Source organism: Macrotis lagotis, chromosome 3, assembly GCF_037893015.1.
Source record: "Macrotis lagotis isolate mMagLag1 chromosome 3, bilby.v1.9.chrom.fasta, whole genome shotgun sequence".
NCBI lineage: Eukaryota > Metazoa > Chordata > Mammalia > Peramelemorphia > Peramelidae > Macrotis > Macrotis lagotis.
The window spans coordinates 273,968,725-273,983,124 of NC_133660.1; the positions used below are offsets into that span (position 1 = coordinate 273,968,725).

The 14,400-nt window shown below is 44.2% G+C and overlaps 1 protein-coding gene across 6 annotated transcripts in view; it reads right to left on the reverse strand.

Moving 5' to 3' along the window:
• DEAF1 (DEAF1 transcription factor) overlaps nucleotides 1–14,400 on the reverse strand; it is a 70,319-nt gene that overhangs the window by 5,724 nt on the left and 50,195 nt on the right. For all 6 annotated transcript variants that reach the window (XR_012477228.1, XM_074230730.1, XM_074230729.1 and 3 more), the window contains exon 12: nucleotides 9,882–9,971. Coding sequence is in view for 5 of the 6 variants with exons in the window: in XM_074230730.1 (XP_074086831.1) it covers nucleotides 9,882–9,971 (90 nt within the window). In the remaining variant the exon portion in view is untranslated. The remainder of the gene's footprint in view (nucleotides 1–9,881; nucleotides 9,972–14,400) is intronic.

Below are 14,400 nucleotides of genomic sequence, written 5' to 3' on the forward strand. Positions count from 1 at the left end.
GACAACATGATATCCGTAAGTTTAGAGTACCCACCCCAGGTGACCACATGAACTATTTGCACCCAACCTGTGGTAGAGCATTCCAAGCTCATATTGATTTGATCAGCTACAGTTGGACATGCTGTCATTTGTCTCAAACCTAGTGATATCATTTTGGTCTTCGATTATGAAGGACAAGAACCATTTCCTTATAATATTAAATGTGTGTGTGTCTGTGTGTGTGTGCATGTGCATGTATATTTTTTTTGTATTCTTTTTGCCTTTGACCAGTTGAGATGAGGGAAGTTCCAGTCTCATCCACCCTTCCCATCCTCTCTCCTCTTTGTATAGTCTTCTACATACACACCCTGACATGTAATATAATTTTTCCATAACATCTTCTCTATCTGCCTCTTTCAATTTCTTCTCTGAAGATCATCAAGACAATTAGATTTTCTCTAAAACTCCCCATGATGTGGAGGTGATGATCGATCTTAATGGACTTGCTTATTTCATCAGTGCAATAATCAGGGACAATTTTAGGGTGTCTGCAATGGAATATCCAAAGAAAGAACTGTGGAATTTAAAGACCAAAGACTATTACCTTCAATTTAAAAAAAAGTTGCTATATACTACATAATTTTGCTATCTCTAATATTTTATTCTTTCCTCAAGGATATGATTTTTCTCTCAACACTTTCAATTTTGACCAATGTAAAGCATAGAAACAATGTGAAGATTATCACACTGCCTTCTGTGAGGGGGTGAGGGGAGGGAAGGGAGGGTTGGAGAAAATTGTAAAATGTAAAACTTTTACCAAAAAATGATAGGTAGAAACTACTATTGTATATGATTGGAAAACAAATAAAATACTTATATTAAAATTTAAAAAACCAACTCATGATGATATGGTTCAGAAGGGATACCTGTATTATATCATCTCTTCATATCAGAATGTAAACATTTTATCCATATGTAGTCCCTAATGATTGTTCTGTCATGTCTACCTTTTTATGTTTCTTGTAACTCCTGCAATTCAAAATTGCTATGTAACTCTGGTCTTTTCATCTTAAATGCTTGTAATTCTCTATTTCATTAAAAATTCTTTTTCCCACCTAAAAAAAAAAAAAAAGCAAGAAACCAGGAGGGATGAGAATTCAGGGAAGCCTGGAGGGATCTGCATGAACTGATGCTGAGAGAGAGGAGCAGAACCGGGGCAACACTGTATCAACCTTAATGGCCTTGCAACATTGTGGCATCAGTACCACCATCAGGACCATTTTGAGCCGTCTGCCACGGAGAATCCCTTCTGTATCCAGGGAAAGAACTGTGGAGTTTGAACAAAGACCAAAGACTGTTACCTTTAATTTAGAAACAACTGTTCTCTTATTATGTAATTTTGCTTACCCTTATAACTTTTGTTTCTTCCTTAAGGATATGATTTCCCATCACATTAAATTTGGATCAATGTACAACATGGAAATAATGGAAAGACTGGCAAATTGCCTTCTGTGGGGGCTAGGGGGGAGGGAGGGAAGCAAGATTAGGGGGGAAAATTGTAAAACTCAAAATAAATAAAATCTTTAAAAGAAAAAACTATTATAGGGGCAGCTAAGTGGCACAGTAGATCGAGCACTGATCCTGGAGTTAGGAAGACCTGAGTTCAAATTTGATCTCAGACACTTAAGAATTACCCAAGTCACTTAACCTCATTGCCTTGCAAAAAAAAAACTATTACAATGTATCATCTCATACCTATCAGATTGACTAAGACAAAAAAGGAAAATGATCAATGTTATTTGAGAGATTATAGGAAGATTGGAACACTGATGCATTCTTGGATGAGTTGTGAACTAATTCAGCCATTCTGGGAAACAATATGGAACTATGTTCAAATAGCAATAAAATTGACTATACTCAAAAAAAAAAAAGTAGTGACTGCAAAGTCTTAAGAGATTCTGATTGGCTCCTGTGTATCTGAATCCTCTTTTTCTGGCACTTGAAGTATTTTTTTCTTTGCCTGGGAAACTCTGAATTTTAGCTATATATGTTCCTGGGAAGTTTCATTTGGAGGCTAGATCTTTCTCTTTCCTATTGCCAGATTTCTAAGAAATCTAGGCAGTCTGCTTTTAAGCTTTCTTGAAATTCGATGTCTAAAGTTATTTTGATCATGGCTTTCTAATAGTACAGTGATGCTCAAATTATCTCTCTTCAATCTGGGGTTTTTTTGGTGGAGGAGGCGGGAAGAGTTAGGTTTTTTTTTTGCTATGAAAGACCACAGATTTTCTTCTATTTTTTTTTTCAGTCTTTTGACTTGGTTTTAATAATTTTTGTTATTTCATGAAGTTAAAGAGACCCAAAGGGATCAGGAAAACTTCCAGTAGAATGTGGGAGCTTAACTGGGGTTCAAAAGAAGCAAGGGAAGTCAGGAGACAGAGGGCATTCCAGATCTGGGAGACAATGAAAGTGCCTGGAACTGGGAGATGGGGTGTTTTATTTCACTGGGTCACAGAGTTGGGAGTAAGGGAAGTTGTAAAGGCTTGTAAAAGTCAAACTGAAGATTTTCTATTTGATTCTGGAGAAAACATGAAACTGCTGGAGTTTATTGAATGGGTGAGTGTTTTGGGAGGGAGGGGATGACATGATCAAACTGGAGTGAGATGAGACTAGTGGCACATGGTGCAGCAGGCTACTGCAACAGTCCAGACAGGGCTAGGAGTATCAGAGGAGAGAAGGGGAAACGAGTGAGAATGGGAAGTTACAAGTCTGAGGGATGGGGGGGTATTGTAGGGCTGTCAGTAGTAATGATAAGTTAAGCTGTGCGGGCAGGGGGAAGATAATGAGTTCTGTTCTAGACATGATGAGCTTAGGACATTAATGTGACATCCATTTCAAGATGCCTGATGGGTAGGTAGCTGAGAGTCAGCAAATATGTTAAGGCTGGATAAGTTGATGTGAAAATCTTTCAGCCTAGAGATGATCAAGAATCCTGGGAGCTTGGGCAACTAAGTGGCGCAGTGGATAGAGCACTGGCCCTGAGTTCAAATCCGGCCTCAGACACTTAATAGTTACCTAGCTGTGTGGCCTTGGGCAAGCCACTTAACCCCACTTGCCTTGCAAAATCCAAAAAAAAAAAAAAAAAAGAATCCTGGGAGCTAAAGAGCTTCACTAACAGAGAAGAGGATCTTGGACAGAGGCCTGGGGACACCCACAGTCAGTGGGCATGGCCTGCAAGAAGATACAGTAAAAGGGAGTGGTCAGAAAGAGACAAAGAGACCCAAGAGGGAGATTCTACAGAGAAGAGGGTGATCTTGTCAAAGGGGAAGAAAACTAAGAAAAAGTCATTAAACCTGATAATTTAGAGACAGTTGATATGAAGAGTCAAGAAGAGATAGGATGAAGATAAAGGTACCATACTTGTCCCAATCCCTCCTCCCACTCCCCCCCAGGTTCAAAACCACCAACTTCTCCCTCTCACTATATATTCCATTTGACACCCACCCCAACTTTTGCCCTTGCTATCTCTCATCTAGACCATCTTCTCTCATGTGACACCACCATCACTCTGGTCCAAGCCAATAGCTGCTGATTAGTCACGTTGCCTCTCCCCCACTCAGATGTGGTACAATGCTGTAGGTTCCCTCCAGTGTTCCCCTGCCCTCTCCAGGAACAATTATTAAATCTGCTCTGGTTTTAGAGTCCTTTAGACCTGGTCTCCACTTCTCCATTCTTCTCAGCCTGGACACTTTCACTACCACTAGGTACTCAGGACTCTCCAGTGCAGGGATAGCAACCTCCTGGCTGTTCCTCGCATAAAATACTCCATTGTTCAGTTTGGGGCATTTTCTCTGGCTCTGATCCATTTCGATCTGGCACCCTTCAAGTCCTAGCTAAGATCATACCCTTCTAATTGCTCTTACTTTTGGTGCCAATTTATCCTATCTACAATCTTTTGTATGAATTTATTTGTATATCGTCTCTCCCATTAGACTGTAAAATACCTAGAGAGCAGAGATTTTTGCCTTTATTTCTATATCCAAACAACCAATCAATTCACATATATGATGTGCCAGCCATTATACTAAATGTTAGGGCTACTAAGAGGCAAAAAAACTGTCCCTACCCTCAAGGAATGTACAATATAATGGGGGGGGGGGGGAAACAGCATGCAAGCAAATACAAAGTAAGCTATAGATAGGATAGACAGGATATAAGGAACCAAGGAAAAGCTCTGGAATTAAGAGGGGCTGGCAAAAGCTTCCTACAGAGGTGGGATTTTAGTGGAGACTTAAAGGAAACTGGGGAGAATAGCCAGAGATGAGAGAGGAGGTGGTATGAGAGGGATAGTTACATGATCAGAACTGCATTTAAGGAAAATCATTTTTGCAGCTCATTGGAGGATGGTTTGGAGGGGGAGAACTGAAGGCAGGTACCCTGCACAGCCTAGAGTGGGAGTGGTGTCAGAGAAGAGAAGCAGCGATTGGAGGGATGCTGTGGAGGGGAAATCCACCAGAGAGGCTGCGGAGGAGAAATGGACCGGAGAGACCACGGAGGAGAAATGGACAGAGAGGCCACGGAGGAGAAACAGATAGAGAGGCCAGAGGAGAAATGGACAGAGAGGCCCGAGGAGAAATGGACAGAGAGGATGCGGAGGAGAAACGGACAGAGAGGTCAGAGGAGAAATGGACAGAGAGGCCAGAGGAGAAATGGACAGAGAGGATGCGGAGGAGAAACGGACAGAGAGGCCAGAGTAGAAATGGACAGAGAGGCCAGAGTAGAAATGGACAGAGAGGATGCGGAGGAGAAACGGACAGAGAGGCCAGAGTAGAAATGGACAGAGAGGCCAGAGTAGAAATGGACAGAGAGGCTGTGGAGGAGAAACGGACCGTAGAAGTCGCGGAGGAGGTACGGACCAGAGAGGCCGCAGAGGAGAAATGGACAGGTCTTAGCACCATCTGGGATGGGGATGAGGAGGAATGAGGAGACCAGTGCTAAGTAGAGTCTCTGACCCAGAGTAAGTATTCAATAAGTATTTACTGCATTTATCCTGAGGGACAAAATGTTTGGAAGCACCCCTGTGGTGAGTGGATAATGAATTAATTAAGGAGGCATACAAAGGTGGCCTGGTAGCAGTGAGGATCCTTTAGAGGTTGCAAAGGACCCAGTCAGCAAGAGTGAAGGCAGTGCTTAGTGGGAATGATCCAAAGATGGTGCCAAGTAGGGCAAGACAGGAGATGTGACAAGGGGCAAAGGACTCAAGAGAAGACAATATAGAGTGGAAATAGTTAATCAAAGGGTCAAGATGGTAAATGGAAGAGAGTAAAACAGGATTGGTGGTCCAGGAGAGAACTGAAGGGCCAAGGGTTTGGAGAACATACTAAAGATGAAGAACAGGTTTTGAGGTTACAAAGTAGTGGGAGAGAAGGAAGGACAACAGATTGTGATCAAGTAAGGGGATTTCAGAGTTCTTGAATATGAAGAAGGTGTATAAATGAATGATGGAAAGATTAAAGATCTGAGATGGTGGAGGAGGAGGTTAAGGGTAATAAATAAAGATCTATGAGATTATGGTGTTTGAGAGAGAATATGTACATATAAGGGCACGAGTAAGGGAGGAGAGAAAAACTGAGCCAGGTCCTGAACCCACAGAGGAACAGATATACAAATTTTGATTGGGTAGTAGATGTGGATTGTAGTAACTCCATAGGAAAAGGAGAGGCTCTGAGTAAAACTGGAAGTTTCGCTGGGGAGCAAAGTGCATTCCAACCCTTTACCTGGACCAGTGAGTAAGGGGGAATGAAAGTACAGCCAGTGCTGGAAGGGAAGGCCAGGGAGGCTTTGTGTCATCAAGGAGCCATGCAAAAGTCAGTCTTAAGATGCAAAGATCAAGAAGGGAACAGTTAAAGATAAGAGGTTACCTAAGGAACAGACATTCCAGAAGGAGGTGTGAGAAGCTCCTGAGTGGACCCTGGAGTGGGTGGAGTTGAGAGGAATGGGAATAAGGGATCAGGCAGGGATGACAGACTGGTCTGGGGAAGCATAGGACCAGAAAGAAACTGGTTGATCATTAACGAATGAGTTAGGTAGGTTTTCATGGTCTGCCTCAGAGGGAGTCCTTTTGGGGCCAGTTCATGTGGAGGGGCCAACTGCTGGGAGATAAAGGAATAATGTCATGCCCCTTTAAAAAATTTTGGGAAAACAATAGCACAGAGCAACTATTCTTACAAAGCATGTAAAAGTAAGGACACCACAACCCTCCCTGTTAGTTCTGCTACCTTAATTGAGAATCAAAAACAGAGCAAGTAAGGAAAGGATCAAACAATAATAAGGTGGCAATCTATCTATATGGATAGATTGAAGGAACTTGGACACAGTCAGGATTGTTTCCTAAATTATCAACCCATTTGGGGAGGGCTGGAATTCCAAAAATGAGACACACATAGACACAAATTCATCCATCTATATACATATGCACACACACACACACACACACACACACACACACACACACACACACAAAATATAAAGCTTGGCTGATTCCTGGTTGGAGAATAGTCAAGCAGAGCTCACAAGGGCAGGTCAGCAGGTCAGTAACTATTTGCCATGTGACTTGCAAGCCAAATCCTAAGGGTTCTAAACTCAAAGCAAGGGAAAAAGAAAGAGTTCATTTTCATATCCCATCATTTTGAGAGAATGCCAGATGACCCAGGAGCCAAAGTCAAAGAAACTACACCAGTGACTCCACACTAATGTCCTGGATTTAGGAAACAAACAAGAGAAGTTGGATGGAGGTGATCCCAGAAGTGCCTACTGAGACTCAGGATTGGAGCAGATGAGGAAAAAACATTGTTGGATGAGGATTCCCAGGAACTGTAATAGGTCTTCAAAAGGACTGTCAGGCAAAGCACCCAGGGTGCCCTGTACAAGGCTGCTGTTGAAGGAACCAAGGTCCCTCATGACTGGTGACCCTGAGGGAAGGCCTCCCAAGGAGAGTGACCTAGAGGGCCTTTGGCTACCTGACTGGATCCCAAATAGCCTAAGCATCTCCATGATCACAGCAGAACAAAATACTTAAAATTGTCATCTCTCTACCTCATTATACTTATCCAAGCTTTCTTTCTTGTCTGTGAGCCTGATGAAAAGCAGAGGGTGAAGAGGGGCCAGGGAGCTGCACTTCTATCTCTGGGGCAATTTTGGAAAAGGAGGGTTGCCAAACCTTGCAAAAGGGATTAAGAGAGGTTGAGAGGGTCCAGGCTTCCTCTCTTCCCATGTGAAGCATAGAGGCCAAGCTTTGGATAAGGGATCTTGAACTATTCTTGGGGAGAATTAGGGACCGAAGCATATGTGTGTGTGTGTGTATAGTGTAATATAGAATATTTTATACATATATATATATATATACATGCCATAATCAGATGCATTCAGAGTTGGCAGGATGGCCACACTCAATGGAACTTAATGCATCAACGTGGTAAAAAGTTTTCAGTGAAGGACTTCAAGGATCCTTGGGTGCTTTAATATATTTATCAATGACTTGGACAAGAGCATAAAAGATTTGTTCATCAAATTTGAAAATGACACAAATTTGGGAGAGAGAGCTAGCAGAATCAGGATCCAAAATGAGCCAGAGCATTGGGGAACAAAAAAACTCAATTTTACAAATTGATTAGGAAAGTTAAGATTAGAAAGCAGTGCTGAAAAAGATCTGGCTTCTTAGCGACTCACAACTTCAATGGGAGTGAGCACAGAAAGCTAATCTGATCATGGGCTGCCTTGGGAACTGACTGTCCTACTGTCCTTCACCTGATCAGACATTGTCTGGAAACTGGGTGAGGCTGGGCCAGAAGTTCAAGTCCTGAGGCTGAAGGATCTGGGACTGAGAGCTGTGTGTGTCCAGGATCAGATTAGTAGAGAGCAGAACCAAAGCCCCTGGAGAGAAGTCCCTAGATTCTGTCCCAGGATGGAGAGGGGGTGAATATCCCTCCATTAGTGCTCCAGCAGAGCCCCCGACCCAAGCATCTGTGCTTGATTTCCATCTCCCCTTCAACCTGAAGAGCTAGGGGTGCTTCCCTGAGTCTCAGTTTCTTCATCTGGCACTTCAGTCCCTTCCAGCTCTAAATCTGAATTCTTTAAAATTGTAATGATTCCATCTGTCCCTATAGCTCTGGCCTGGACACTTGGCCCTTTTCTCCCTCTCTGCTTCCCCTGGGGATCTTTGCAACACCCATGGACTCAATGACCATCCTGCTCTCCTGCTCTCCAACTGCACTTCAGACATCTCCAACTGGACAGTCGAGTAGACATCTGAACCTTAACCCATTGGGAGCACAGTTCATTCTCTTGTCTTCTAACCCCCCTCCCCCCAGCCCTACCTTTCCTGTTGTAGTAGAGGTTTGTCCCTCAGGTTCCGGGTCTGGGTGATGCCCTGGGGGCCTCACTCTCTCTCATCCTCTACATCTCCAGATGGTGCCAAGGCTGTCAATTCTATCCCAGCAGCCTCTCTAAAACATGCCCCCCCTCTCCTCTGATCTTGTCCCCCGTCCTCTTGAGCAGACCCTCATCAGCTCACCTGGACTTGGGCAATAGCTGTGGGTGGGTCTGCTTGCCTCAGGTCTCTCTCCATCTTCTACTCAGCCACTGAAGTGATTTCCAAAGGACAAGTCTATGACACTCCCCTACTCAACAACCTTCAGTGACTCCCTATGGCTTCCAAAGCAAAATCAAATGCAAGAAGGCTTTGTCTGACCTTCAAAGCCCTTCCTCCTTTTTCAGATTTCTGACCTTTCCTGAAGAGCCACGTGCCCCTCACCCCAGCAAAGCCCTCTTTTCTTGCTCCTTTGATATGGAGGCTCTCTTAAACAATCCTGATTCTGCCTCCCCATCACAAAAACAAATAATCAACAACCACCTTGGAAGGGCTTGGTCTGTATTTACATGGGTACAAGCTGGAGTCAGGGGGCTCCCTTCTCACCAAGGCAGTGACTGCTGCCTGAAGCGGCCTGCACACAAGCCTTCATGGGCCCATCTCACAGAGAAGATTCCCTTCAGGAAGAGGAAGGGATTTGCTAATGAATATGGATACCAGGAAGTCAAGTCACATCTTGAGTGAGTCCAGGCCAGGGGTCTAAGCCCATCCCTTCTCTGAAAAGAGTCTTAAATCTGGCTGGCTGAATCAGCCCACCTTTAAATGCAAGGGTCAAGGGGACAACATTCATCCTGGCACATTTTACAGGGACAGCTCCATCCAAGACCCTGGATTTGAGTCAGGCTGGCCTATAAAGCTTAGCAGAGCTGCAATTCTTCACTGGGAGAATCACTCCAGGACCCATTTTTGGAGCAACTCACCAGCCATTATCCAATTTGAAGGACAAACTTAAATTTTAATCTGCTTTAAGAAGGACACCCCTCTGACTTCCACCAACCCCACTATGTGTCGGAAGGGGAGGAATATCCCTGTCTCATCTCCCACTCAAACAGTCAAGCTTTAATTGCAAAAGGCTGGGGACTCCCAGATCTTTCCGAGATCTCCTCAGCGCCAAGAGGGCAATAACAGGGTGATCAATGATACAGAAATGCATGGGTAAACACTCTTATCACTCTTCACTGGATACAGATAAGGCAATTAGGTCTACCTATGTCCTGCCTGGCAGAGGAAGGCTGGACTGCCCAGTCTGCTCAAGAGCAGGGGGAGCGCTCTTTGGTAGGGTCACCCCCAGGATTTTATCGATTCTGAGTTAGCCACAAATACCAGGGAGACAATCCAACCAAAGTCCCTGCCGAGCCCAGCAAGGAGACGCTCCAATGAGTGAGACAGGAACCCAGAGGCCATCAGAGCCATCAGAGCAGTAACTGAGGTGCCTAGGGACACCTGAGGGAAGGGGAGGAGGATCAGGGCCAGTTACCTTCCGCTGGCAGAATGTGGAGCAATAGTTGACCTTGTGGCACCCGGTGCACTCGTTCATGGCTTCTCGGCCACAGTTGACACAAGATTGCTGGAAAATGGAAAGAAGAACTGAGTGAGCATTGGCCTATGGGGCAGGGCTTGAGGAAATGTGAGGGGAGTCGCCACTCTCCAGGTTGGGGCTCCCTTGTGCTCAGCCAGGTCCTTTCACAAGAGTTCACAGGGCCAGTGTCTATCCCTATCCCTAGGGAAAAGGCAGAGGCTGTTGTATGTACAAAAACCACCACCAAAGAGTCATCCCTGTCCTCAGGGGTCCAGAGACCTCAAGGGGATAGGTGGGGACCCTTTTAAAAAGCACTGATACATACAGGATTACTAAGGAAAACTCCTGAATTGACTGCAGCAATCAGTATATTAAACCAACCAAGCTTGTGGTACCCAGGCAGGAGGGTGACTCACCTAATGACTTGGTTGTGGGCAAGCCAGTTCCAGGGAGGGCATGGAGGTGAACTGCCCAAAATAATGGGGGGGGGACAATATAAATGTCAGGGCAGGAACTTGGAACCTCATTTTTTTCTTTAAATTAAATTTTATTTTAATTTTATGAAGATCTACCTTCTCTCCTTCCCATTCCAACATCTCTTCTCATCTGACAAAGCAAGAAAGCCAAAAGCCTAGTAATCATTTAGAGGTTTTTATATGGCTTTTGACCCTTGGATTTCATTTCTGAAAACTGTCCATTTGTATCTTTTGACTATTTATTAGTCATTATTTATTAATTGGTAGATGGCTCTTATTCTTATAAATTTTAATCAGTTCCCTATATATCTCAGAAATGAGACACTTAACTGCAAAGATTTTTTCTACCCACCTATTTCTCTTAATTTTATATGCACTGGTTCTAGTTGTACAAAATCCTTTAAAATTGTATGAAATCAAAATTGACCATTTTACTCTGTGATCCCCTCTGCCCCTTGTTTGATCATAAATTCTTCCTAGATCTGATACATAATTTCTTCCATGTTCCTCTGATTTGTTTATGATGTCATCCTTTCTATCTCAGTCACAGACCTATTGGAAGCTTAGGAGCTATGGTCTCAGGAGATAGTGTGAGATGAGGACCTTTGCCTAGTTTCTAACCAGATACTCTCCAGTTTTCCCAGCAAAGTTTGTCAAATAGGGAGTTCTTGCTCCAATATCTTAGATCTTTGATTTTATCAAACACTAGGCTACTTTGCTCGTTGGCTTCTGAATACTGTGCCCCTCATCTATACCACTGGCACACCTTTTTGTCCAAAAACCTAGTTCTTTTGACTCAGAGCCACGAACACCTGATCCCTGTGGCAAGTACGCTGCCTTTTCTCAACCCATCTCCAATAAGACAAATAATGGAAGATAAATTTAAGATAGATTTCATAGGGTTAGAAACAGAAAGGACACTTAGAGAGCCCCCTTTTTTTTCAAGGCAATGGGGTTAAATGACTTGACAAGGTCACACAGCTAGGTAATTATTAAGTGTCTGAGAGCAGATTTGAACTCAGGTCCTCCTGAATCCAGGGCTGGTGCTCTTTCCACTGCACCACCAAGCTGAAAGGCCCCTTTTTTGAAGAAGAAACTAGCTCCAAAAGGTCAAGAGATTTATCCAAGGTCATTCAGGAAGCAGCAGAAATAAACAGTTGTCTCCTAACTCTACATTTACATTTGCATTTTCATTCCTGAATATCTCTGCTATGGGGACCAGTCCAAATAAAAACTAAATACCAAAAATCCCTTTAATTTTTCTTGGTTTTCTCCATTAAATCACAAAAATAAAAGACTGCATCAAGTCCTCACTGTTTGGTTCTCCCTCCTTCTGCCCTTCCCATGAAGAAGCTGCCAAGTGTTTTGGTAGCCGAATGTCCACTTGACTGCCTTCTGTCTCAGGATTTAAAACAATTCCCCATGTTGGATCTCATTCATGATCACACTGGGTACTAGGGCCCAGGGTACTGGGGCAGATGACAAGGAGTAGGATGAGCGGGATACAGTGATAAAGCCCAGTGGCCACTGCATGGGCAAGACCCTGGCAAGGTCCTTGACATTCTGATGACTCTCAAAACATTACCTGAGCACCAGGTACAAAATCAAAGCTGCCTGACTGAATGAGAGGGAAACTCTGGGTTCTCCTCTGACTGTCCCTTGGGCCTGGATGATTTTGCTTCTTCTGAGTTTGTGGAATCTGAGGGGATTGACCAATGATGTGAGGGTCCCTTTCTGGCCATAGCTACACAGGCTATGAGAACCCAAAGACTAAACTAAACACTCTCTCTGGCCCTGGAGAGGTAACCAGGGGCCTCAAGGAGAGGGCCCACACTGGTGGAGAGAGGAGAGAGTCAAGAAAGGTCAGTCCTGTAGTTCAGAGGGAACCCTGGTTTGGAGAATGAGGGAGGAGCCAGAATGGGGATGGAGGGCTGAGCAGAGGTCTGAAACGGAGTTGGGCTAGGAAGAAGCCAGTATCCGCCAGTACCTACCAGTGCAGGGCAGGGACCTGGATGAGGAACTTCGTCTTAAGTGCAGAGGCTGCATGAGCTTTGAGAAGGGTTGCTTTGACTGGGTCCTTATCGAACTGTGAGGAGCTGCTCTTGAACATACAAGAAAACCCTGAGCTCCAACCCACCTCTTCCTTCCCCCAACAACCCTCTCTCAGGGGCTGAATGGGGAGAGGATTCTGAGCCCACCAAATGCTTTCTGTGGGGTCTTCATCCCTTGGTCAAGACTGGGGCAGGAGAGAGGGACAGGGCATCCCTGTGGAGGAGAAAAGGGGAAACATTGTATTGAAGAATGTTTGGGATGGACCATGGGTCTACCCCTTAGGAGCCCCAGACATCCATTGTGGCATCCAGTATTGCACTCCATTCTCCACCCTACTCAATGGTCCCCTCCAATGCTTTACAAGTCAGGCAAGGCCTCTTCTCTTCCCTTAGGAGGATAAAGGAGAAGACAACACAGATTTGTGCTGTCTCTCTCTCTCTCTCTCTGTCTCCCCCTCCCCTCTCTCTTTCTGTCTTTTTTTTTCCTCTCTCTCTCTGTCTCATCTCTGTTTCCTTCCCCAACCCCCTTCCCTTTCTCTTTCTGGCTTTAGGCATACAAGGTGTGAACACACCAAGACTGAGTTTAATGAGTTTCTCTGTTACCAAGCCCCAGCTACACCTCACTCATCCTTAACACACTGACATCTTGACACAAAACCTAAAAATATGCAGAAATAGCAATCACACTGTGGCAAAGTGCAGGGGGTGGGGGGTGGGGGTGGGAAGAGCCCCTGCTAAGTCATATCCCATCCCTCTGAGGCTTGTTTCCTCATCTTTAAAATGGAGAAAAGGATCTTACTGAAGACAGTTTAGAAATGTCAGCTATAATTTATTCATTTAAGGTTCCTCCCAGAAGGTCTCTATAGTAAGGTGATATATAAGCGCTGATTAAGCGGTCCCTGAGGAGCCCCACCATCTTCCCAGGGGAGATGACATAGGAATAACAAGATTCAAATAGGGTAAAATGGAGGTAATATCCAAGGATGGGTTGGCACTAGCATGTTGCAGTGAGATCTTGGAGGAAGCCTTCCTTTTTTGCAGAGTGGACCTTGGAGGAGTCTACCCCCAGAAGACAAGGTTCTGGTCCTTACTGAGTTTCCAGAAAACGTGGTCCAGGAGCTGCCTTCATTCCTTCTTCAACAAAGATAGACGATACAGTCTCAAAGTCTCCCAGAAAGACTAACCCAGGGGAGAAGCATCCCTCTTGGCCTGCCCCATGACCCCAGGACTGAAGAGAGAACAAGAGGAAACTCCTTGACTATGACCTTGCATTCTAATGAAAAGCAACAGGAATTTGGCCAATTGGCTATCCAAGTACACACTTGCCTAGTCAGAATATGAGATCCCAAAATTCAAAATGGCCTGTTGTCACTGTTTCTGCCATCCAATCCACCAACATGGTCCAGGATGGTGTCTTTTTCTTGTGTCTCTGACACCAGGCCTCTCTGACCTGGAAGATCATCTTCAAGAAGGTGTTTCCAATACACAGGTCATGTTCCCATAGAAAAGTCCAGAAACTGTAGTCAGTAAGGAGGCTATGGTAGTCAAGGAAAAGAGTATGATGGCTTGCACCAGCAGGGCAGCCACAGTCACAGAACAAAGAGGTCAGTGGAAGTAACCTGGATGGGGGAAGGGAACGACTGTGGGTCTGAATGGAAGGACCTTAGACAGAAACAGGGAAGTTAGGAAAAGGGGTGGTTTGAAATCAGAACCAAAAAAATAGCATATTCAATCATACAAACATCAAAAATATATAACTATATCAATTGAAAAGCAAAAAGCCTTTAACAAAATATATTTATTTTTAAAATTTCTAAAAAAAATGTGTAGAAAGTCCTTTTTTAAATATGATCAAAAAGATAGGTCTGAAACCATTTGCCATAGAAAGATGCTAGAAGCTATCCTTGTAAAATAGGAGTAAAGCAAAAATAGCCACCATTGCCTCTATTT